General features: G+C 50.6%; 1 protein-coding gene across 1 annotated transcript in view; it reads right to left on the reverse strand.

Moving 5' to 3' along the window:
- Positions 1–7,275: 7,275 nt before the first annotated feature.
- The window catches only part of TOX2 (TOX high mobility group box family member 2), a 157,778-nt gene continuing 138,666 nt past the window's right edge, over positions 7,276–26,387 (reverse strand). The window contains exons 6-9 of the mRNA XM_075166303.1: positions 17,999–18,079; positions 15,632–16,039; positions 13,435–13,565; positions 7,276–8,404 (exon numbers count right to left, since the gene is read on the reverse strand). Coding sequence (XP_075022404.1) covers positions 8,368–8,404; positions 13,435–13,565; positions 15,632–16,039; positions 17,999–18,079 — 657 coding nt within the window. The 3' untranslated portion in view covers positions 7,276–8,367. The remainder of the gene's footprint in view (positions 8,405–13,434; positions 13,566–15,631; positions 16,040–17,998; positions 18,080–26,387) is intronic.

A 26,387-nucleotide genomic window follows, 5' to 3' on the forward strand; every position in this document is an offset into this window, starting at 1 on the left:
CCCTGGGACTTCTTCCAGCCCTCCCCTTTATTGTGGGAGTTACAAGCTCCTAATCAGGAACCAGAAATGATTGCATCTCCCATGCGTGCCCCAACAGGACAGAGGCAGTCTGACTTTCGACATCCAGCTCCCAGATTCCTGCTGCCGGCGTTGCCGGAGAGCAAAGGGATATTGCGTGAAGCTGACTGCAGTAGAGGTGGGTCTGAAAGCCCACGTGGCTCTCTCCGGCCAGCCACCCTTGCTCACTCCTGCTCCCATCAGATGTCCTGGTGTTCCCCATGGGACTGAAGTGCGGGGTTGAATCAGGGACGGAGGGAACCCTATCCCTCAGACATGACTACGGTGAGACACGACCAGCCCGTGGGTGATCAGGAGGGAATCTGGAGGGGAATTGCCATTTCTGCCTAAATATTTCTGAGAGACCAACAGGCCTTTCTGCTATGTATTGCTAACAGGTGGCATTTTTTGTTTCCCCCTTTGTCGGGAGCCACAGGAGGGGTTGAGGAGCAGAACGACCGCAGTAGTGCAGCAGCTGCCCGGCTGAACGCTGTCCCAGCAGCGCGGGTGCCGCGGGGCAGGGATGCTCAGCCGTGGGGCGGATGGGTGTAAGAAGAGGACGAGGACACGTCAAACTCCAGAAGAGCCTCTAGGATCGATGCACCTCAGGCTCTGTAGGCTGGCTGTTTTTCTACTGTTAAATGGTCACCAGACTGCGGTGCCTCTAACAGGTGGACTTATTCTGCTCACTTCCTCCGGGCTAATCCTGTCAACCGCTCCAAACCTCAGGATTTCTGTTAGGGGGGTATTGCTGCCTTGCCTGCGGGTCTCTGTGCCAGACCCGGGCGGCTGCACTCCCCGTCTGCCTCCCCTTCGCAAGCACCCGCCCCGCGGGAGGCGGGCGGCACAAGGCACGCACGCGTGGCCTCTCTCGGCTTTGCAGAAGACACTGACCTATAGTCTTTATCCCATCAAAAGTAACTCTCATTTTATAGTCATAACTATCTCCCGTGACCAAAAATTCATCTGGAAAGCAATGAAACGGACATTAATTACATATTGAAGAGCAGTAAAAGTGTTACTCTTTCCCACAGACTTGCAGCGCAAGAGGCTTCATTCATAATAAAATTTTAATGTGATTGCAGGCCGAGGATTGCGTTCTACTGCCGTAACTGAGTGCCGTCAGTGACCTAAGGCAGGTGCCCGACCTGGCTGACCTTAAATGCGAGGCCATGGGGAAGGACACCCCTGCAGCATCTCCTGGTCCTTGCTCCTGTCTCTGGATGAGGGTCCTGGGAGGTGAGGGATGGGACATGCCAAGAGGTTGGGGGGATGTCCAGGATCCCACCAAAGGATGTATTTGTCCCCTGTGATCCTTCTCCATGGGTGAGTTTGCAGTCGGTCCTGGAGTGACGGATGCGCAACACAGATGCTCTCACACCCCATGCACCATCAGGCCATGATGCAAATGGGCCAGGGCTTGGCCTTTCCTTGCGTTACCTTCTCATTTATCCCCATCCTAAAGCTGGTCTAGGTGTCTCCATCCATCGTGGCCACAAGCACTGCAGAGCCATGGTGGCAGAGGCGTGGTGTGGTGGCCAGACGGTGCAGCAGCCTGGGGGACCTCTGGGCCAGGAGCTGTGGAATGGGGGCTCTGGGTCGCCATATGGTGAGCGAGTCAGGGCAGGAGGGAAGCGGGGGGGTCTGCTCTGGCAGAGGCATGAAGACCCTGAGGACCTTGGCAAGGAGAAGGGTTGGGGACTTTGAGACCCAAGGCTTTCCGCGCCAAGGGGGTACGGGATAGGGAGCAGCATCTGCCCACCTCCCACAGGGTCCTGGCTGGGAGGAGGCAGAAGAGCACAGAGCCCCAGGGCGTCTCTTTTTGCTTTAAGAAATCTGATCATCCCACTCAGGCAAATAAGGAGCAATACGTAATGCACTACCCAGGGAAATTAAACAAAATCCTGGGCAGAGACTCCCTGGTGGGTTCCCAGCCTTTTGCTGCCTTGAAGCCATGATGGGAGCATAAGCACATGCAGAAAAGCAAAGCAGTGTGTTGGCAGGAGCCGTGGAGGTGCTGGGACGGAGAGGCTGAGCACTGCTGAGCAACAAGTCATTCAGCTGCACAAATACCTGCAAATGAGCTCACCAGTATCATCTGCCAAAATACCCACCTAGTAACTTCTGCATTTTTTGGCCTTCTGTCCCCACAAATAATAATGGCAGAGCAACAGAAAGCTCTCTAATGTGCTTGCAGTGTAATAAAGTAACCCCACTAGGAATAAAATCTACAGCAATTACTGTGCTAGGTATTATGCTGATTTATCAAATTGCAATTGAAAGTCAAGAAGAGTTGAGGATACAGTGATAAAACATCTGATCTCAAATCTGACTCTAAATTACCCTTCTGGCCAGCACAGTATTTCATCCAGAAGAATCGTTATTCCTCTCATCTCTCCTCTTCAAAAATCATTGTTCAAACCGATAATTTTGCACTCCTTGGGTACTGGAGTCAGTACTTTGCCTGCACTCCTCACTGCGTGGTGAGCTGCTAAGGTGATGCTGAGTATTTTGGACCAGGCCTCCCACTGCAGGGTGGAGCGTAAGAAATGGAAGCAAACAGACTGTGGTTCATCACCACAAGACACAGTCTCTCTTTTGGGCCCTTCTGTCCTCACAAAGAGGGCAAAGATGCATCACGTCGTGTTTTCTTGATGGGTAGAGCCTTTCCATCACCCGGTGACAGCGGTGGGCAGAGGGCAGGCAAAGCACAGCGGGTCCTGCCCGTGAGGCTCATATCCCAACTACCTCGGCCACTTGCACCGTGCAGCGAGGGCCCCATCGACCCCACGCCTGTGCCAATGGGCTGGGTCATGACACAGGTGGAAGTATTTGATGGTGGCCACCACCTTTGTGAAGCACAGGTAGGTCTGGGGCGATGAGCTGGAGGTGCTGAGCCGCCAACGCTGGGTCTGATCTACAACCTCTTTGCCCGGTTGCACGGCACTGCTGAGCCTGAGCTCGGGGGTCCCAGCGCTGTACGTGGGGGCTGTCCCGGGAGCTGGGGCCCAGCGCCATTGCACGTTTCCTTCACCATGGACTTGCTCTAGGTCTGACCGCTCTGCTTCCAGCAGGAGCACAGCGAGGACCACCGCTCTTACCATCAGCACCGCAGAGCAGCCCTAACCCTGTTGGGACCTTTGGAGAATGGGGACACTTGCCGAGGTGCAAAGCTGCCCTGGGTGGAGGACCAGGACCTCACTGGGGCTGGCCCAAGACTTCTGCTCCTAGCACGTGCCGCTGTGGTCAGGGTCCTAGGATTTGTCAAATGAAGTCCTTTCCTTTGATCCTTCTTGCGTAAAGTTTTCAATATTGCTTGTCAGGACCGTTTTCCCTTCCATTCCATCATCTTAATAATAATAACACAGATGTAACAAAGACAAAACGTCCTCCCAGTGCTGCCAGGACATTTGTGGCCATGGCCCTGTGCCGTGGGCGCAGCTCGGGCTGGTGCCTAAGGAGAAACCACAGGCAAAGACCAGCCCCTTTCTGCACGCCACCAGCCCACGGGACAGCCCGGGCGCGTGGGAGGCTGTGTGCCGGTGGGGTGGTGGGGTGCTGGTGGGTATCCCTGTTTCTGTGTGAGCCGGGCGTCGCCGTCCAGAGGCACCCCATCCCATCCCATCCCGACCACGGCTGCGTGGGCTAGCCCGGAGGGCTGAGTCCCTGCGTGCGAAGGGTTAACACCGCCGAGATCCCGCTGATGAGATTTGTTAAACTCCCCATTACATCCTACAGCGCTGCTAATTACGTCTTCATAAACCGAAGTCAATTAGCCAGGTCCCTCCCTGCCGGTGCCTCTGAACTTCCCTCTCCATCGTTAGCCCGACGCCTGGGAACACCTGCCCGGGTCCTGCCTCCCCCGCGGTGCCGCAGAGCGCGTCCGCCCTGCGAGCCCCTGCCCCAAAGCTGGTTTGGAGCCTTTGGAGGATCCAGCTGGTGCTTATTGACCGAAAGTGGAAGCGCCGCAGCTCGTCCTGCCCGGGAGCACGACCTCCGCAACCGCAACTGCTCGGGCGGGAGGGGAGGAGGTGGGGGGGAGCCAACGTCCTTCTTCAATATGGAAAAAATTACTGCAACAAGGAAAGCAATAAATTTTTCCCTATGTTCAAAAGCAAGGGATTTGCTTTGTAGGGAGAGAAATTTAGGTTATCTGCCTGGAATTTAGAGGTTTTTAGAGGGAGGCTAGGCACACAGCGAGGGTTTAGGAACAGCTGACCCTGCCCTGAGGTGCAAGGGGGGATTGGACAGCTTCTTGAGACCCAGCTACCACGTTTTCTACTAACGTTAATAATAGGCCAAGGGTTCAGATCGATGGCCACGCCATCGCTGCCCGGCCCATTGCCCCCGGGGGCTCGCCCTCGCCTGCCCGTGGGGCTGGGGCTGAACCCGTTAGCGGAGATCGGATGCATTTTGTGAGCCAGCCGTGATGGTGGATGGGAGGTTCAGCTCCCAGTTGCTTCCCTGGAGCAATTCCAGGTCCACGACAAATAGCCAACATCTGGAATACTGTTTAAGCACAACTGCTGTGATGCAAATTTAGAGATTAGTAGGGATTAAAGCGGTCTGGAACATCTCACAATTTCTCATTAATGCCGCGGGCTCTGTAATAGCCAACTGCCCTGCATCCCCGAGGCGGCTCCCGCATCGCCGTGGCTGGAGATGGGTGGCTGTGCCCTGCACGGCCACCCCACGGCAGCCACCGGCCCTTTGCCATGGCCTGCCCACAGGCAAGCAGAGGTGGCCCACAGTAACATTGGTAGGCTGGCTAGAAAGTCGTTAAAGGCATGGGTATTGCTTTGCACAGTCAATCCTAAATTGGTGAGGTCACCTTGCCATCAAGGAGACCTTCTCGGTGGAGCCTTTTGAATGGCTTCAAAACCACCAGCGACACGAAGACGATGCAGCCGGGGGCTGCCTGCTGGGGCGCAGGTCCATGGGGCTGCTGGGCATGGTGGATGGGCACCTTCAGCAAAGGCAAAGCACAGGGACCTGGTGTAATGTGATGCTTCCAGTGAAGACCTCTTCCAGATCTCCTCCCAGGGCTGGAAACGGCTTCCCTGAGATTTCGGAGTCTCAAGGCCACTTACCTGCTACACACACAAAAAATCAACATTTCAGAAACTCTCCCTGGAATAAGCCCATCTCCTTGCTGTGACAGGTACGTTTTCATCTCAATGTCCTATTTCCCCCTCTATTTTAATGATCGCATATTTGGAAGAAATCTCCCGGCTCTGATATTGCAGAGTAATTATCTGCTCACCACTAGCTAGCCAGGCTGGGCTGAGATGTTATTGCTCGTGCTGCTCCTCAGGAAGTTTTATTGTGCTCCCCGTTTTATTTTCAAACGGCTTAAGATTACAGAGAGCTTCATGGCCTTATGCTGGCCACCAGCGAGGAGTCGTCCCACATTTCTAGCTGTATCCAGCAGCTCTCCTCGCCTGCCCATCTCCACAGCTGTTGTGCTGTGTTGGTGAGATTTTGCTGTGCTTATACCCGACTGAAGTACAGAGTCACCACGGTCAATGGGACAAGGAACAGCCACTTTTTCTGTTTATACTTGCAGGGAGCAGGAAGCTTGGGGTTAAAAGTGTAACTGCTCTAATGAAAGTTGATTCACAGAGTTACATCTTGATTTCAAATGTTCTCAGCAGAGAGGACTGCCACTCAATCACCTTGCAATAACACTGTGATGGCCTCAGAAGTGGAGGAGAACATAGATTTTATGTCAGGCTGATTGCAGAAGGAGTTTGTGACCTGCCTGGATTTCCACAAGCCTCCGCGGGGTCCTGCAGCTCCAGGGACTTGCCGTCCCTTGCCATGGTGCCGTTATCTCCACCTCTCCCGGCATCCAGGGTGGTCTGCTGGGGAACTGCTTGTTCCAAACCCACCATGCCCCAAACCACCCCTCCATCTCAGAAGGCCTTCCTCCTTGCCCCATCCAGAGCAGGCAGCTTCTGGGTGAGATTTTGGGGTGGTCTTGCTTGATGTGCCTTGTTTGATGACCCTTGGTGTGTGGGATGATGCTACAGCAGGTGTCAACCAGAGGACACAGCAGGACAACTCCCACCACATGTTCCTTGCCCTGTCCAGTGGCCTGTGGGCCAGCAAGAGCTGGGGCTTGCTATTCAAATGGGGACTTACTGCAATAGGCACAGGGCATGGCAGCAAGTTTTTGTAGCATGTGTAAAACCATCAGGTGATGAAAACAACCATTTACTTCATCAAAAAAACCCTTAACTCTGAAGGGTGAGCTCTTCCCTGATTTATTAAAATGGTCTGAAAGCTTAAAAATGTTGTTTCAAGTCATTGGAGAACATAACTGTTAAGGCCCCTTTGATCATAGACGGGTAGCAGTGGGGAAAACCAGGATCTTAGCTGTGGCATTCGGACCTGAACGGGACCTGATGCCCCAAACTGCATGGGAAACACAGCCATGCCCCAGCTCCACAGGTTTCCATTTAAACGCACACTGGAAGAAACCGGGCCTTATCTAAATGACAGAATTTGTATGCTAGTGACACAATGTGGTGAGACTCCTACGGCCAAGCTGTGTCTACAAATGGGCTTAAAATGGTACATTAATTAACAGGTTTCCTCCAGGCAGGTGGCCCAGGATGTGAGATTTCACATCATGTTATTTTTTATGCCATTTGAATTTTCCATCCTTGCAATGGAAGGATGGAAATGCCAATTCCATCCTCACGCCATTTGAATTTTCCATCCTTTTTCTGTCCTCCTCATCCATGCTCCCTAGGACAAGTTGGAAATGGGGCTCTTGTGGGCATCTGCCAGCAGCCACCAGCCAGCTTGGTGACCCCCATGTCTGGGAGGACATTCTCTGCTGGCAGAAGGGAGGAGGGTTGACAGGGCTGGGGCACGGGATAGCTTTGTAAGCAAACGCATAGGGCAACAAGTTATTGCTCGAGAAAGGAAAGTACTCTCCGAGTGTAAAGTTGGCATTTTCCAAGAAAATGGAAGAAAAATGCTTGTCTGTCTGCCATTGCTCAGCGGTAGCTTTCATTGCTGGGGTGGTCGCAGATATATTTAATTAAGCAGCACTGGCCCAGAGCAAGGGGGGAGCAAGAGGAAGCAAGTGAGAATGTGATGGGAGAGGAGCGAGGGGTGGAAGGCTGAGGAGGACAAGGACAAGGCAGGGACCTCGCTGGCCGGGACATTTCCAGGGTGTGCCCCCAGAATAAGGAGAGACTGGTTGAGTTCTACTTTTCATAAGTTTTATTATAAAGAAAGGTAAGATAAACATTATGAACCGAATGTGCCAGGTGCTGCGAAAGCAGCACCGTCAAACAAAATAAAAAATAAAAAAAACCAAAAATGCACCTTATGAGAAATTGTAATTATGCTCTCTAATTTTTCATAAATAGACAAAAATCATTGTCAGCAATTTTTAAATAGATGGACATATGGCAGAAAAAATATAATAATGCCATACAACATGGATATAAATTGTCCATTTCTTGCTGTACAAATAATAGAAACAAGTTTGGCAGGCTTTTTTTGTTGTTTTTTTATACACATCTCCCTTCTATGTATAACTAAAAAATGTGCTACAATTAATATAAAATGCTTTTACTATAAAGTAAACTACTAATTTTTTTCACAAAAAAATCTTAAAGATGTCTTTAGCACAGCTCTAAAACACTTAGTAAACTACTTACAACTATCCAACAAATTATATTTTCATGATCTTTTTCACATTTTTCCTCTCGTATTTTGCCTTCTGCTCTCTCCCCCCACTTACCTAGCAATAGTTTTTATTTATTTTTTGTATTTTTTTCGCCAGACATCCAAGGCCTTTGCATGTACAATATTCACACAAACTTCACATTTTCTTGCACAAAGTTTAGTGCTGTTAGCAAGTCAAAAGAGTGCATCCTCCTACTGAGCTGGCCTAATGCTGTAGGACACCAGACCTGGGCCTATGCTGCGTCTAAAAGCAGTTCACTAGGAACACAGTCTGTAGCTAAGCTGATGGCAAGCGGAAAAATGGTGTCCTTAGTCTATTTTTTTTGTTGGTTTATTTATTTTCTTTTTTTTCTTTTTTTTTTTCTTTTTTTTTTTTTTGTTCTTCATGATTTATGAGGTTTTGGGCTTCCACAGAAACTAGACTTTAGAGTTCAAAAATAATAAAAGAAAACTGCTCTTAGAGCCTGGAAACGAAGCCAGCGACGAGGTGCAGTGGTAGCTCTCTCGTCCGTACGACTTGCTCGGTGCCTCTCCGGGTAGTCTGTAAGATAGACCCTCTCAAGTGTCCTTCGTCTGAGCCTCCTCCAAAAGAGATGTTGAGTTTTAGGTGAGGTAGAGTGCCTTGTCCCTTGGCAGCATGCTGTAAGAGAAACGAGAGGCAGAAGGTGAGACGGGCAGGGAAACAGCCGGGAAGTCGCCTGGGGGAGCCGAAATCAGCATTTGCACACCCGTTTTCAGCTGCGCCATGGTTTTTATGGCGCTCCATAATGCAAAACATAAAGTGCTCTGCACCGAGGGACGGTGCGCAGAGATGAACCAAGCAGAAGGCACTGAAGAGTAAAAGCCTGGTGCAATTTTAGTTCTTCCTGAATTTCAACAAGAAGGGCTAAGACACAAATTTCTTCCTGTGGCTTAATTGTCGCTCTTGCTGGGGCTGCGGGGGAGGCCCAACTCTGGATGTCCCTGCGGATGCTGGTACCAGCTCCACCATCCTGTGCCTGGAATCAGCCCCTTGGCCACTGGCCCCCTCCTTCATCACACACTGTACCCAGGCCAAGCCATGGGGATTTAGCAAATGTACACTTGCTTTTGGATAAAATGTGTCACTCTGACACTGCGCAAGGAGTAGGGGGTCTCAAAAATAGGATTGAGGGGCTTATGCCTGAAGATGCCTGTGGGTGTCCAGGAGGATTGACAAAAGTTTCACGGCTGAAAAGCACGGGAGCAGGAGACACCATCTGCTCGATGCCTCTCTCCTCCTCTCCCAAAATAAGTACAACTAGAAAAATCAATAATCAGGAAGTGAGGGGAGAAAATATCTTTGAGACAGTAGGATTAGCCGGTCTTTCCTGTGGGTCTGATGAAGACAGCAGGAGGTAGAAGGAACCCAAGGAAGACTGCCTTACTCGCAGGAGGCTACGGAGGAGGGCTGGTGGGACAGCAGCCAGGCTGCACATCCCTGGCCCACCAGATCTTGAATTGATCACGTTATTGAAGCGATGACTTTGATTTCAAGAGATCCAGGTGCGTCCTGGAGAGGGAAGCCAGCCTACACCACCGAGACACCCCGCGTGCGGACGGCTCTACAGCAAGGTGTGCAGATAGGTACCACCGCTCCCTCCCCTGCTGTAGTGCCCGGTGCTTCAACCCTCCACTTCTAACTTGCCATCAGCAGCGTCCTACGAGGGGGCCCAGATGCTCTTTGTTTCAGGACACAGTGGAGAGAGGAGTGGCTGAAGTCCCTCTCCCCTGGCTGACGTCCTGTGTGGGTTTTGCTCTGAAATCCAGGCACTTCAATGGCTCTTATCATCTACACAGACCTGATGGAAACATCGTTGGCTCCATAAAGACATCTCAGCCTTAAAAGGTGGTGAAGAACATTACAAAGCTTTGGGAGATTCCGGTGTGGGTGTGCTTATGAGTGGAACAATAGGGAAATAGCAGACAGCACGGTAATGCTGCTGTTGATAGAGCTGTCTTCTGACAGAGCGCAGAAGAGGCCGCACTTTGTTAATCTCCACATTTTATAATCTGCATTTAAAATGCAGAGTCTTCCCTACTGCACTCAGCAAAGATTTAATGCCACTGAGCAGCAGCGAGGTATTCCAGTTCTAAAAACTTCATTAATTTTACAAAATATGCTGCAGAACATTTCCCAGTTCATTACAAAGTATTACCATAAATAATTGAATCCAAACTAAGTGCATTTGTGATGGTTTATCCTTGCCTTTTTACAGTGTTTGCTCATTTCGTTTCTGATTTGGAAAAATTCCCCCATTTGGAGAGGATCACTTCATCGTTAGCAGGAATTAGCGAGGTTATAAGTGTCCGGATGAAATGGCTGTACATGGTTTTGTGCGTCTGCACAAGGCATAACTGAGAGTGTCCCATCTTTTAGCCCAAAGGAGAGTGGGAAGAAGGAAGAAAAGTTGCTAAATGATGGTACCCAAAAAGAACCTTGCAAACAAGAGGAAGGACATAGAGAGATGAATCCAGTTCAGTGTTATCACCAAAATACCTAAACGCTAGGAGACAAATGCAAACGAAACCCTGGAGACAGCTTTGGTATGGAAAGAGTTGTAATCAGAAGTGGGGCAGAAAAAACAAGTGAGGTGCCTCGAGGAATTAAGAAAGATTTGCGAGTGATTGTAAACCCAGCGGCACCCTTGATAGAGGTGAGCTTATTCCCCCGGAGAAAGCCACTGCAAACCACAGGTACTCGGTGGGAGCCTGGGAAAGAGCAAGAGCGAGAATAAGGCTGTCAGGTGAGGGAGAGAGGGGACTATAGAAGTAGTTTGTGATACGATGGCAAAAAGCAATAAAATTGTATGCTGCAGTTACTTGTGGGAAGTGATAGTCATGTACTAAGCAGGAACTGAGAAATGCTACCCGTGTCTTTGCTAGCAATCTAGGACAGCTTGGGCTTAAGCCCAGAAAGAGCTGGGAAAATTGGATGGAAGTCAGTAAGCACAAAATCATTAAGAATGGGGAGAGCATGAGCTAAGAAACGTTTAAAACTCTCTAACATGGCTGATTTATGAATTAAGGAGTGTCTGCTCATAGGATCCTAGAATTTGAGGGGCATAAGGGCATTTTAACTAGCATAAAGTGCCATTTAACAGCATTTTAACTAGCACTGATAGGCTGGGAAAAAAAAAACCCAACCTACAGCAGTTCCCTTATTAGATGGAGAAGGATAGAGAGAAAGACAACCTTGTTAGTTGTTCAGAAGTCATCTGGATGACAAACACAAAAGAAAATGTAGGATTGGGAGGTTTCGCCCGAGCTAACCCAGTGGCAACACATGTTGGAAGCTAAAGAAATACCGAAGTCAGACATGAAATAAAAATCCTAATCTGGAGAGCAAGACAGGACTGCCTGTGTGCGATCCTTTCTTTCAGGAATCTGGGACTTTACAGCCGAGCCACATCACAACAGAAAAGAATCCTTTTTCTTTCCAGCCAGTTGCTGATTTTGCTCCTCAGAGTGCTGCTTTAATTGCAATTAAGCTGAATGCAGTTTTGGGGTTGAAATGGGCAATTACATGATCCAGAGACTTCCCGATTATACCTAAAACCGCACCGATGAATCAAACCCAACAAGATCTGCCTTCCCTTTATCACTGCTTTGCCTAAGTCCTGCTGATTGCCGGGGCCGTGCAGGCACACAGCTCACGCCCAGCCCACGGCAAGGCGCCGCGGAGGAGCCCAAGGGTAGCTTTGATCGTCGCTTGCAAATCAGTGCCAAGTACCTCGGAGAAAGCAGTACAGACAGGAAGATGATGAGAACCAGATCATCTCTTTTCTCGACATGAGTGCAACCTTGAGACACACCGGGGCTGCAGTCCTACCAACGCTACGAGCAATGCAGAGCATGCACTCGGGCAGTACCAGGGGCTGGCAGAGGCAGGAGGTGATGGCACTGCTGACGCACCAGGCTTTGTAATAAAATGAGAACAAGGCAGCTTTGGGAGCTGGGCTGCCAGCAGCTCGTGTGTCTCTAGTCACGGGAGATGGGCTCCCTCCTTAACAGAAACGACGACATTTTTCAGTGCGCTAAGCACTCTCTGCAGCGCTGATCTATATCCATCTGAGTTCATTGCTATAATCTACTCTAACAATTATCTGGAAGTCTCTGCATAATCTGTCTGGTTTTAGAATGATTTTTTTTCCAGGAAGCTGCAATAAACCCATGAAATTCGATATTTCTGCTGTGACAAAGGCATGAAATGCATGAGCTTTGATCATGAATTGCATGGGCCCTCTGCTTACAATACGGCACTCCAGCCAGATGTCACAGAGCTTGTTTTAGCAACACAGAACTCAATCCTGACTACTACGGGAGCCTTTCACCTGTTTCTAGAGTGCCCTGAGTTTTCTGCACGGGGCCCGGGCAGTGGGATTTGCAGAAGGAATCAAGTGTTTTCCCAGCTGATCCCCTAAGTAGCGATGCTTATTTCTAGGGCAGCTAATTTCTGTGGGAGCTGCCTCTGCTCAGCACCTCTGGAAATTGGGATCCATGTGCCATAACCCTCCAAGCATCTTTAGCGTTTTGCCCACAGCATCTAAAGTGACTTTTATCAAGTCCCAAACAGGTTCCTTCTTTTGGGTTGTCTGCAGAGACTTGAGGAAGATCGCAGGCAGAGCCCAGAACAATCCACGTAGCTGAGCACCCTCAGGCAGGCAGACAGCAGCCATATTCCAGTGGCTCGGCAAGTTATTTATTTCCCCGAAAGAAATAAATGTCTGTACAGTCTGTGCCCAGCCCAGCAATTGTAAGTGCGCTGCTGGCACAGACTGGAGCTGTGCTCTGAAAAGGCTGGGAGCTTGCTATTATCTCCAGTGAAAGCACTGTGTTCCAGTACTTCAAGCAAATCAAACAATACTTAGAAGCTACCAAGCCTCCTTCCCTACCTGCTCTCCCAGCAAACCACGTACCTGTTTCACAGAGACAACAGCAGTCTCCAGACGGGTACTGCTGAGCCAAGAGCAGTGGATTAGGCAGAGGTTGGAAACGGCTTTCACACCCTTGCTCTTCCCCAGCTTTGAGACTATCCTGATGTTTTTATTTATTGGGGAATTTGAGCAGACCTTCATGTTGGCACGTTCATGCCAGAGCCTGTAGGACCTAAGGGGGAAGATCTGTGCAGAAGACGGTGGCCTTTTCCTGCGAGGTGCAGGGGAGCGGGGCATTGAGCGGCTCTTGGGAGGATGAGGCTTTGTACCCTGCTGTGGTTAAACCCCAGGACCGATAAGAGACCCGTGGCCACAGACAACCAGAGGAGGTTGTGGCCTCAGCGATAAGGGCAATCACTTCAGGAACAGAAGGACATTGCTTGGGGACATGGCCACCCTCAAATCTCCAGAGACCCTGCTTGGGAGACTGGGCTTCCCTGCTCTGCTCCAGAAGGAAACACGTCAAACTCATCCATTGCTAATGGGATGGAAACACAAAAAAAAGGAAACCTCTTCCTGCCTAATGAAGAATTTATCTGTGATTTTCAAGCTACCTGCTTCCAGAGCCTACAGAGAAGAGGAAACCTTGAACTTCATCGACCGTAATTAGCCTACCAAGTTGCTGTACATTTTAGGGCAGATTCTCCGCTGTTGAACACTGTCCCAGTTCAGCTAATAGGGAGCACATTAGCAATGTGCTGTTTTGTCTACTGGCCTGCAGTGGTTAATCCCACACTCTCTGCTGGGGTAGTCGCTGTCCCACTCAGTGCTTCCTGGGGGGTTTGATGCACCAGGCGAACGGGGTCCAACATTGTTTTGAAACTCAGACGAAATATGTGAGAAGTCCTGCAGGGTGGAAAGGAAAGGAAGGGTTACAGGAGTATACACAGCAGGAGAAACAGCAGACCTATTAATACTGCATAAACAGGTTTACATGCATCGCCCCAAAAATGCAGCAGCGCAGAGCGCACGGGGAGCCCCAGGCACAGCAGCGGGTCCAAACCCAGGACCCGAAACCACCGCGGTGGTTTGCTGGGTGTGAGTTGTCGCAAGCAGGCGTCAGCGCAGCAACATCTGTTTTACATCCCTCTTCCCCCCCTCTTGTTCCCCAGGACCTCCCTCCTCGGGGGGTGGTGAACGGCTGCAGACCCACGGCCATGAAAGCCGCTGGCCATCAAAACCGTTGCTGCACTTCAAGCGCAGCTCCCTTTGCAGTAACGCGTTGCCCCACCATAATGCACAGGAACAAGGTGAGGGACATCCACACAAGCAATGCTCTCTCCATCAGCTGTCACTGTTGGCATTTTAACGAGGATGCTGTGGGACTGTTTTATCTGAAAACTGATTAGCTTTCCCGATTTTTTGGGGTTGGCTTAATTAGGTAACATTAGGCAATGTATACAAACAAGAGTCATGGTAGTTACCTGACCAAGAACATGATTTTCTCCAAAACATCCAAATTAGGGCAGTGGGCTCTTTTTTTTTACATTTTATTTTTTATTAGCAAACATATGTGGAATGAAGCTTCACAAAATGCTGCCCTCAGCAACAGCGACTACCCCAATTAAAGTGATTATGAGGATCCCCTTTTCTGCTCATTTCTGGACTATCACCGAATTACAGAAGCCACTTTGGCTTATGCAGAGCCAAAGCCCAACCACCGTGTTGGAGAAGTTACTTGGGATAACCTGAGCAGGTTGGAAATTAAAATCTGACTGAGGATCTGACCTTCCCACATGTGCTGTCTCTTTATTATGGTCAGGGATAACTGTGCTTCCACATCCCTGCTCTCCTTTGGTTTTCTTCCACTGCAATATCTGTTCCCAAATTAACAATTTCTGTTCTCTCAAAGTTAGCCCCAAAGTGAATAGGTCACATTATGGGGGAAAAAAGCTTTGTTCATTGCTAAAGTACTATATGAATTTTGTGATATATAGCTAGCAAACATGTGAAACACAATTATTCAGGCAGCTGGGTGAATACTACAGTTAAAAGCATCATCAAGGAAATGGTAGCAGCTGTGAATTCAGAGCATATGTCCTCCACTGTGACTAGTTCGTCCAGTTCATATTCCAGATGGAGAAACTCTGGAAACCACTCGTCTCCTCCCTTGTATACTGGCAAGTTCTCTATAAGGTATAGGAAATGGTTTTTGCTACAGCCAGTTTTTCCTCCAGATACATTTTCTTAATAGCAGGTTTAAAGAGGAGAGACCTTGACCCTGCAGGCTGGCTCCCCGCGCATGGGCGGCTGGGCTGAGCCTGGGCACGGTGAGGACGGTTTGCTTCAGCAGGTTTTGCACATTCATAGCACCCGTCTATAGGATTTGCTTTGCTCCTATGCTGTTAGTATAAGCATACACGCAAGCACACATCGCATGCTCTCGGCTCTCTGCCACAAAAGTGATTTTCTCCTATTGCCAGGCAGTTTTTGGAAAAATACTGATTTTTAAATTTTGTTTATGACATTCCCTCTATCCTTTTCCTCATCCTCCTGGCAACGCCCCCCACCCGGATCCCTGCTATTATCCCACGCCCTTCCAGTCCCCCCTTCTCTCAGCAATACCACGCGGGGTTTCTCACCGACTCTCCAACCCATCGCTTCAGATGATCAGACCAGTCTGGGGGACCAGGTGCACAGGGAGCTTTTCCCAGGGGCATCCCCAATTCCCACATCTTCCCCCGCGGGAAGAGCCTTCATTGCTACATTGCACAAATCTGCCCCATTTCTGGGGGTGCTTGTGCTCCCAGCTCAGCACCTTTGAAAATGTCCCCCCCGAAGTAATCTGCAGGCTGATGGAGCCAGGAGGAGACTCCCCTGGGGACATCGACACGCAACACCCCCCAACCACCCAGAAACCAGCAAAAGCGGGGAAGGGGTGCCGCAAAGCCGCTCTCCCTCTGAGCACCCACCTGCTGCCCGGGAGGCGAGGCGTTCATGGGGGGCTGTACCTGTAGTGCCATGGGGGGGGACAGGAGGGGCTGCTGGGGGACCTGCTGCATGCTGAGGGGCTGGCTGAGGAGGGAGCTCTGCGGGTGGTGCAAGGAGAGCTGCTGGTGGAGGGGGGGGCTGATCTGGAAGGAGGGTGGCGGGGAGGCACTGATGCTGGGCAGCATGGGTTTGGAGGTGAGGGTCCTGGAGAGGCTGGGGTGGGGGTGGCCACGGTAGTTCTGCAGGTCCGATGGGGACAGGAACGAGCCCAGGCCGGGGTAGGGCGAGGAAGCCTGCGGCGGCATCGGGTACATGGGCTGCTTGGGGGGGATCATTTTGGAAGGTGGATTGCTCTGGGCACTTTTCGTCTCCCCCTGGTCGGCAGAGCTCTGTGGGAAAACAGAACAGAGGGTGCTGAGGAAGGAAGGGAGGAAACATCGTTATGTGTCCCGAGACGTCCGTCCGTCCGTCCGTCCAGCCGAGCTACCCAGACTCCCCGCGGCTCCGGCTCCTCTCCCACCAGCCAGCAGAAGCACTTCCAGCCCTGCGGCTCGCTGGGTGACCGCAGGCTGGGTGCAGTATCCACATCTGGATTAAATTAATTAATTAAATTAATTAAAGCCCAGTACCTCAGCCCGCCTTCGGCAGAGCCTGGAGCACCGGAGTGGCATTAACCGGCGCGGAGGCAAACCGCCCGCCTGCGGCTCACTCCTTAGGCCCTACATAGGTGGGTGACAAAATCACTTTTGCTTCCAATGGAGAACAAATGGGACTGTACAAACTCTGCTTTCCCAATCTCGTGCATTCCTGCAGCCCTGGTGGGGTCTATAATGCACAGGACAATGGTGGCCTCAGTTCCGCAGGAAAAAGGGAGAACAACAGGACATTTTCTGGCTCGGACAATGAAGTTTTTGTCCTGCGATGGGCTCTGTAATGATACTCCAGATCCTTTCTCAGCCGGCAGCCAGGATCACACTGTGCTGTTTTACTTAAAACAAAGTCGCTCCTCTGCAAAGAATTGATCCTTGGAGAAACTGGAAAAAAATGAAACCACGGAGCGCGGTGACTCCATCCCTTCCATGCCACCTGCTGCAAGGCACATTCAAGGCAAGACCCTCAGAGGTTTCCAGAGGGACCAAGAAGAGCTTTTAAACCCCCAAACACTCCTTTCCATTCCCTTTTTCTTCCTTGCTGCTGTTCTGTTTACAAGTTAAGAGAGCTAACAGTGCTCATATCTGTACAGGGGCTTTGAGCCCTTCAGCCCACCACCACAACCGCAGGGATCCTGCAGGTGATGGTTGATTTGGGACCTCACGTTATTTCCCACGGCAGCTGAATGCGATGATTAAGTACTGAGGGTGTGGTAGAGTACTAAGGAGAAGCTTTGAAGGGAAAACAACCTGATACACGTGCTCAGGACCCAAGGGCAGCACATCCCCCCCGAGCCAGCAAACCTACGAGCTCCGCAGGAGCCACGCCAAATTCACGGGCAGCAAATGCCCGTGTCCCCTCTCTGAAGGCACAGAGGAGGGCAAGGCGTGAGGTGCCCTGGGATGGGCGTCCACGTTTGGAGGACTGGGATGGGCAGGCGCTTGGCCCATCATCGCCGCCCCAGGTGCAGCCTTGCAGCACTGGGAGTTCCCGTATGAACCTGAAAATCCCCTGGAAGTTCACTATTAGGCGCCGAAATGGGCTCTCTGGTTTTTTCCCTGACAGCGGTGCCTTAAGCACGTGTGTGCTCGCATGCTCATCAACCCGCAGGTATGGGTCTTTCTCCCTAAAGCCCCTGCTCTCGGCTGAGCGCGCACGGGAGAAGCAGGACCCAGGGTCCTGAGCAGCCGCAACAGCCCAAGTGCCCGGACCAGGGTGCAGGCAGGATGCTGGCACCTGGCTGCTGCCCAGCGCTGGCCGGTGAGCCCAGGGCTGGCGTGTCACCTTCCCCCGTCCCCGTCCCCGCTGTCACCCACGGTGAGCCCCGTCCCGCTGCCCTCACCGTTTGCTGCACTCACACCCTGAGAGCTGGGCGAGGAACAGCCACTGGTGGGGACCGGCAGCAGGGACCCCTTCGTCCCCAAGCTGGGACCCTCCTCCCCTGCTGTGACACCCGCGGATGGAGACAACCCGAAGCGGGGTCTCGTTTCGGGGTGCTAAAGGCAGAAGGCAGCCTGGCGCCCGCCCTAACCGCGCTGCAGAGCCTTTCTTTTAGCTCCTCGGGCAGGTGGCTAACGCTGATATCAGTTCTGATAGCACAATTACACTGTATTTCTTATAAACTTGCTCCTCCCCGGAGAGTCCCGTGAGTTGCAACTAATTCAGCACTGCCACGTCCGTGCGAGCGCGGGCTGTACCTTGGAGACGAGGCTGGCCCGGTACGCTGCCAGGGCTTTCAGGTACTCCTTCTTCGCGGCTTCTGTTTTCCTCTTGTACGCCTGAAAGGACCAAGCAACGGGTAATAATCAATAAAGCAGAATAGGGTGCTGCTGGGCTCAGCTGCACCCTGCAAAAACGTATGCATGAAAAACTCATTTTTGCTGGAGAGGAATTTACCCCAAATCAAGCAAATAAAGCCCCTGGATTGAACCACGCTGGGATTTTTGGAGGTGTCGCAGGCCAGAGCAGTCTGCGTGCCTAGGCAGGCGTTTATGCACGTCTGCTGTAAGAGACACAGCCTGATTTTATAGGGTGAACTCAGTGAAATCACTTCCCGACAGGAACCCGGGGGGGGGAGTGTGATCCAGGCTCTTGGAAGAGCAAGACAAGAGCCAAAATCCCCAAAGGACAGGACTAGCTTCAAAAATGGTGAGACCTTCAGAAATCCTAAACTACTTATTCGTTTTCTTGGCTTTCCCATTATGAAGTCTTTAGAGCTCCACACTCTCCAGCTCTTCTCCACAGCCCTGACAGCTGGGAAGTCCTTTCTCAGCATATAAAAGCTGAGATTTTTGCCTAATCTTATGACTCCGGGAGCTGGGACTTGCAGGGAAACAGCAATTATCAGGGGAGTTTGCTACCCCAGGGGGAAAAAAAAAAAAAAGCTTTGTAAGAGTGAATTATTGTTTATTCTTCCTTCTCTGCCCTGTGAGGAGACATGTTTCATGATCGTTTCACAGTGCTGGTCCCCTTTCTGCCCAGAGTTTGGTCCTCCACGTATGTAAAAATAATGGTGTAACCCAGCAGCGTGAGTCCCCGTGGGGTTAAAGAGATTAAACTGAGCCAGCGAGAAGAATATTTTAAAACTGAATAAAAATTTCAACAAAAGGGCAGAAACTCCTGAGAAAAATACCCATCAGTCCTCTCCTCCGCTGGAAACTCAAAGCCCTCCTCAACGGGCGCACTGGAAGTTGATTTCAATTAGAACAGATTTGCGTACATTTAATTCTGCTTTAAAAACAACGACAGCTTTCAACGGTCAGGACTCCAAAGCCTAGTGGGAATATTTAGCTCCTTTCCCCTGCACATTTCCACGGCCACGGCAGCACCCCAGACTCCCGTCTAACACTGACCTCCGAAGGGAAAATAAGCTCCCAGCGGTTAAACTATCCAGTTATTTGAATTTCAGTTTAAAATCAGTACGGATAAATTCTATTAAAAACGGTTTGAAAACCTTATTTTCATTGCTAAATCAGAGAGATTCCCATAATGAAACTTTTGACTTGACACACTGGGGGTCTCAGATGGTAATTTTCTAAAACAGTGTTTTCCTACGTTTGTCTTTGGCTTTATGGTATTCAGGCAGTATTATATCTTTGCTCCATTCAGAACAAAATTACATTTCAAAATGTCAGCCTGAAGAAGAGTTTGCTTCTGAAAAAGCAACTATTTCTTCAAACTGTGTAAGTTCCCCTAATAAAAGCTGCTCCCTTGCTCCACAACCCTCACCTCGCGTACGCCCGTAGCCCATCGCAGCGACACCGCTACAGCATTGGCTGTGAAGCAGCAACGCGGGGCGTCCAGCAGCTCTGCTGCTAACAGACGCTCTTAAATGCGGTACCCGATGCCTGCACAGCGGTGAAATACGAATTCCTGTGTCTCAGGCTGGTGTAACAGTGGCCATAGCTGGGAGCTGATGCATTGAGAACATACATACTTTTTTTTAACTCTGTAACAGCAAAATACCAAGAGCGTTTTTGCTTTTTTTTTAAAAATCTGGGACAGTGGGAAATCAAAGTATGCACAGCTACGCGAAGACAAATTCAATTATTAGGAAGACTTGTCTGGAGAAAAACCTGCAATTTATGGACAATGAGAGGGCAGGTAAATGAGACTTCCTTAACGTAAATGCAAATAAATGAATAACCAATAAATTCTGTGCCTATCTTCATCTCCACCGCTTGATTTTTCTGCTACACCCTTTTTTTTTTTCACTCTTCATCTGCCCTTGTCTTTCCCGTGCTGTGCCGCACTCGTGTTTGGAAAGCGCTGCCGGGTGGTGTCTGATGCAGCAGGACTGGGAAGGGGCAGCCGAGCAGCACGTCCTCCCCAAGGGAGAGGGGGATCGCTCCGAGGAGCAGCCTCCGAGCTGCTGGGGCCAGCCCTGCTCCAGCCCTGGCCACCAGCAGGGCTACAGAGAAGGGTGAGAGGGCGAGCCCAGGCGGTGTTTCCTCTGATGCTCCTCTGATGCTCCTCTGATGCTCTCTCCAGCTCTGGAAGGTTCCTGGTGGATTATCTGGTTTGTGACCATAGACTCACGGAGTGGTTTAGGTTGGAAGTGACCTTCAAGGACCATCCTGTCCAACCCCCTGCCATGCGCAGGGACATCTTCCACTAGATCAGGTTGCTCAAAGCCCCGTCCAACCTGACCTTGAACACTTGCAATGATGGGGCATCCAGAACTTCTCTGGGCGACCTCAACACCCTCATCGTAAAACCCCATCCCCAAGGGTCTCCTGCCGGGACTTCTGCAGTCCTGCCTGCACGCGGGGGGCTTGCTGCCCCCGCACGGTGCTCCGGCGAGGACGCTGAGCGGCGAAACCGCCGCCTGCCGCCGGGGAAACGCCGCGCTGACGTGGGAAGAGCGGATCCGATAAAACTTCTCACGAATCCTCCGTGTAAAGGCAGCTCTAGTGCAGTATTTATAACCTTTAAAATTTTAATTTAAACATTGACAAAACCATGTTACTTGCTAATTAAATCCCATTTTCTCTCAGGGATTTTAATTTCAAAGTAATTTATCAGATTTAAGGATCCTCAAAACATTTTACATGTTTTTCTTTCTAACCTGCCATGCCCGCTGATTTATTTTCCTTATTCGTTAGCAGGAGGATTCATTAGTCATTAAGCGAGTGGGTGGGGTGGGGGGGGAGCAAAAATGGTTAGTGATTATGAAAACAAAATTCAGAGCTGTAAGAAGCATATGTTGGGATCGTAATCCTGACACCTCTGTGTCTCAGCAAAGCAGCTAGTAATTGTACCGTAATGAAATGTTCTTGTTTGATAACCAGTTAATTAGAGAAGACAATTATTCCAAACCCCGCTGACGCCCACGAACGGCTCCATGTCGCGCAGGCACTGAATGACAGCCGGAGCTGTTATCCGTAACCTCTGCCTCCCGGCCCGCCTGCTTTAGCAGAAACGCTGCTTTCCAAGCCTGGAAAAGGATGAAAAGAACCCAGACTCTCCCCAAAAAATCGAGGGGTCCACTGATCCCAAGTGGAAAGGTCTCTGCTGCAATCCTACATGGAGTTTTGGGGCATTTTGCTTCAAAAAAGAGACAGACCATGAGGAGAGAAGAGATGAAAAGTGCAGCAAAGGTCTCCAGGAGGAGGGCTGAAGGACTGGGTTTATTTAGCTAGGAGAGAAGACCAGGAGGAGCCACAGCCTCCAAAGGCAACGCAGCAAAGCAAGAGGCAATGAATGATCCTCTGCATCTACTGCAGATAGGAAAAGAGGCAATAGGCTTAAATTGTAACAAGGGAAATGTTGGCTAAGCAAGAAGAAAGCGTTCCTAACAGTAAGGATAATTAAGCATGGGAAGAGATTGCCTGGGGAGATGTGTAATCTCTACCACTGAAGGTTTAAGAACAGATTAGGCACACATCCATCAAGACTGGCTTAAGTAGAGATGATCCTGACTTCAGGCAGCAGTATGGTCTGGTTGACCTCTTAAGTCTCTCCTTGCCCTCCTTTCTATGATTCCATGACTGGGTATTTTTTTTCCCCCCAAATGTAAAAATTTGGGTTTTATTCTGCTTGTAAATCTGGAGGGGTTTTCTTGTAGCTATTATACACTTTCCTGCAAGTTATCTCTTGGGTTCATCATAACTTATGGCTTATTCATAAGATGACTCGAAAGATGACACTCCCTGCACGGCGGTGTCTGCCACACCGCCCTTCTCTTTGCATATGGCCTCCACACGGCCATCGGAAATGCATAGAGCAAACACGGCCGCGTCATCCTTATTCCTTCCCAGCTCTTCCTCACCTCCTCGCACCCTCCGCTGTATCCCTCCTGCTGACTTCTTCTGTCCCTCCCCCCATTAAAACCAACTAACCCAAGCTACGTTTACTGTGTAAATCTCAGCACATCTCCTTCGGACTAATACCTACAGTCTGGATTGCTAAGTCCTGAGGTCAACAAGCTTGGACACGGGAGGCACCTGCCAATGATGCCCCTCACGAGGCTGCTGGTTAAGCAGTGCTCTAACTCCCCCAGGCTCTCCCAGCTATGGCACAGGAGCTGTTGAACATCTGACGTCCCTGAGGACACCTACATAGAAGGCTCTGGCTATGGGAACTATTTGCATGGTTTCAGGAGAGCTCCTCCTTTACCCTGGTGGAGATATAGTGCTGTGAAGCAGTCCTTTGGAGAATGAACGGATAAACCCATAATCAAGCAGCCATCACCATTGATTAAAGCATCCTGAAAGATTCCTCTTGCCTTGACTTCATGGTGCCACCTGGCTGTAAGTCATCTACCACCCCATGTCAGGGCACAAGTGTGTTCCCAGGACAACCCACAGAAGACTCAATGAAACAGAGGAGGAGGGTGGCAAATCCAACCCCTAACCTCCAATGAGAAGCACACAACATTCATCTTCCACACTTCCAATCTTGCTCTCCAAGAAGAGAAGTCACACTCTTGGAGCTGCTTTTAAGAGCAGTTCTGACACTTCACATCTTCCCTATCATTATCCTGGTCTCCACCAGACCCCTCTTGTTTGGGATCGGTGCTTTCACCCTTCTCTGGTACATGGCTTTCCTTGTAGAAGATGCTGAAACCTCCTTCCAGGCCAGGGCAACTGGTTGGAGCCTTCCAGCCTCTGGCAACTGGTTGGACCCTTCCAGCCCCTCACTGCCAGGGCTTTGGGGCAGCAGCAGGAAACCGCAACCAGTGGTGGCTCCACCGCTGACAGCTCTGTACAAGGCTGGAAGTGGGCAGTTTGATGGCCGCGCTGTCAGGCAGCACCTGCTGCATGCGGTTCCCGTGGGATCTCTCCCCTGCGATGGCTCTGCCGTAACACAGCTTCACAGCTGGCCCGAGGTGCCTCTGTCCCACTGCAGACATATGCAGTGTCCTGTCACCAGGTGATGTATCAGATTCAATGAGCAGAGGGATCTGATTAGATGGGTGATCTATTATTTTCTGCTGAGCGAGCGATTTTTCTGCTGGGTAATTTATCCCTGGAGTGTGAACGCTGTGTTATTCTCCAGGCTGTGCATTTGTACGGGAAAATCACATATGCATTTGGCCATGGAGTCACTTAGCATTACTGAACTGGTCCTGGTGAAGCAGGGCTATTGCGAGCAAGAACTCATCTCCGGTACCTTTGGGTCCCCAGTGAGTTCCCAGACTCATAAACTCAACTGGAAATACTAATTTTGTCCGACTTTGCTTCTGCTTGCTTACGATGGGAAACCCTGGTTTAGCCTAAGGTTCCCTCAGCAGATTGCTCAGGAACTTCTTGATGCCTCTGTTCTGAGTTTCCAGGGTCTAGGGAAACATTGACCCAATGCTTTGAATTTGTTGCTGGATCTCCTAGCAAAAAGAAGCAGGTTCCAGAGACATCTGCAACTGCCAGCTTGGCAGTGTTCCCATGCTCCGACATCACCAGGCTCCAAACCAACGTCCTTTTCCCCCAAAATACAGTGGCCAACGGGAAGGTGCTCAGAGAGGGAATAAGAGAACGTGGCAGAGAAGAGCAAATCCCACCGGTGACTTCTCAAGATGCTCCAGAGAGTTCCCAGGCTTATCACCCCAATGAAATCCCCCTGATGAAGGACAGCCACCCAGGGCTGGGTGTCACCTGCTCCTGAGCAGAGATGGCCGTGGGAGGAGGGGAGGGGGCTGCAGCCCTGGGACCAGGCTGTGAGCGCTGTCCGTGCCGGGGAAAAATCCTTCCTAGTGAATTAGCACAGTTTGCTCCCATCTAGTGCTCAAATTCTTCTAATTTCTGTCAAGTCAGGCAGCCCTTTTAAACCTCGCTGGATAACGCTGCGAACGCTGGTCTGTATCTGCTAATGAAAAAAAATAACACCGAGGCGCGGGGTTCTGCGAGTCTCGAGCAGGGACCTGGAGCTGCAGGCGGATTACTGCGACAGGTACCCCATCTGATGATAATGGCTGAATTAGCATTTCACTCTCTACCAAAGTCTAAGCTATCTCTACAGGAACAGCTGCTAAACTATTTACAAAGTTCAAAGAGTATGTATTAATATTTTTTTTTTCCCCCCCGAGTCACATTCTTCAGATTCCCGTGTAAGCTTCTTAGAAAGGGCCACGCCAGCTGTTGAAGAATGAAGATTACAACGTCCTGCCAACGCAGCGCCGGAGATATTTAAAGGTTTTGTTATTTATTACTGTTATGCACGCACGGCCACACTGGAAGGGGTTAAAACGGGGAAGAAAACGGCGCTTTGCCGAACAGGTGTCCTTGAGCAGTACCCAAGGACACGGAGATTGCTAATCCTGTATTCCACAGCATGATCAAATCACCAGGCAACAGATATAAATAAAAAAAGGCAGGAAATACGGAAATTTAGATACAAGTGTGTCAGAGGGAAAATGAAGATTCATTGTGAAGAGGCTGAGAAGAGAAGAAGAAGAAGGAACAAAATGACAAAGGCACAAATGATAAACCAGTAAGAACGAAAGAAAGCGGGGGGGGGGGGAAGCCTCTCTGTGAAATACATGTCTGTGACAGCAGCAGCCAAATCAAAGATGCTCCTAGATTATACGGTTTCTTGCATAATATGCATTCTGGTTCCCACTCGGTGTTTGTCTTTCAGCTAGTGCACAGGGAAAAAAACATATCTGAAATGGGACGTGAGCAACCTTTATTTTGCTTGTTTCATCAGGAGGAGAAAGCAAATTTGCTTTGTGGGAGCAGCAGCACCTGCTCAATGGCAAATAAATAGCTACAGCTTTGATATTACAGTGCATATAATCATTAGCGGCACAAATGGCAGGGGATTAACCCTCCGCGTGCCGGCCTGAGCTACCTGGCGAAGGGGTGGCGTCTCGTTCCTGCCTCAGAAATGCTCCCCGCAGCGTCTGCGGGGCGAGCGCAGCTGGAGCGGGGCTGGGGGGTGGCACAGGACCACCCTTCCTAGCCCGAGGCACTGGCTGTGTTGCACCGGCAGCATGGCCACAAGCCACTGGCACTGGGCTACAAGCCACCGGCACTGGGCTCCCCTTGTCCCTTCGGCACCGGCACGGCGGCCACCCCACGCTCTGCAGGACTCCTCTGTGCATGATGGAGCTGGGAGGGATGGGTGGACACGTCCGCAGGCACAGCGGGGGGGCTGACACATGGTGGGGGATCACAAGTCCAAAATGCCCTTGGCTGAGGTTGGCTTTATGGGGCAGCTTGCTTGGAACCCCCTCCCTGGTCGCTCCCTGCCGCAAGGCAGGAACCGAAACACACCCAGGGCTGGGGAAATGCTCTGCCCGTTGGAAAGTGGAAAATAAGGTTTGTAATCCTCATCTGAAGCAGAAACTAACAGTGGTATAAATGACCGCTTAATGAGCACATGGTGGGGCTGGGGTCTGCACATCGGCCCTCTGGAGACGCGACGGCCCAGCCCCACCCTGAACATCTCAGGCTGTCAGGGATCCCAGCCCAAAATCACATCCTCCAGCCTCAAACCCACCCTCTTTTCTCATCCCAGGAAAAGGGGAAGCTCGCTTTAACTAAAACCTTGGTCCTAACCGAGCAAGAACATCCAGATTTGACCTCTTGCTTGCCTACTTTGCCATCGTTGTGTTGGCTTTTCCCCGGGTTGTCTCCTGCACCGCTTTCCGCAGCAAGGATATGAAGATATTCAAAGCCACTGTTGTCACTAGAGCTAGAAGCAGCACACCAGCTGAAATACCTCCCTTTTCCACCTTTCCATCCCTGCCCAGAGCACGATGCTCCTGCCCAGCAACGAGCTGAACCACGGTCCGGCGCTCCCAGGTCCCAGCAGGACTTTGGCCAGCGATGGTATCACCGCGTAGCTGTCCTGCTCGGTCCCCGTCCCCCCCGAGACCTGCCAAGAGAGTGCTTGCCAGGGGCTGCTTGCCTTCATCGTGAATGCATGCATCATGTCCTGCAGCCCCCGGGAAAAAGGACCTGCAGGACCTCCTAGGCACTTGTTTTCACGTATTAAAGACTATTTGTTAATGCCTTTTTTTTTTTTCCCCTCTCCTTTTTTCCTTTCCATTGCATTGCCTTATGAATCTAAACAAACTTGACTGAGGATGCTGGCAGGGGAAAGCAAACAGGGACTAAATAAACTCTCTTCCAGCCAAACACTTCA

This window comes from Calonectris borealis, chromosome 17, assembly GCF_964195595.1.
Source record: "Calonectris borealis chromosome 17, bCalBor7.hap1.2, whole genome shotgun sequence".
NCBI lineage: Eukaryota > Metazoa > Chordata > Aves > Procellariiformes > Procellariidae > Calonectris > Calonectris borealis.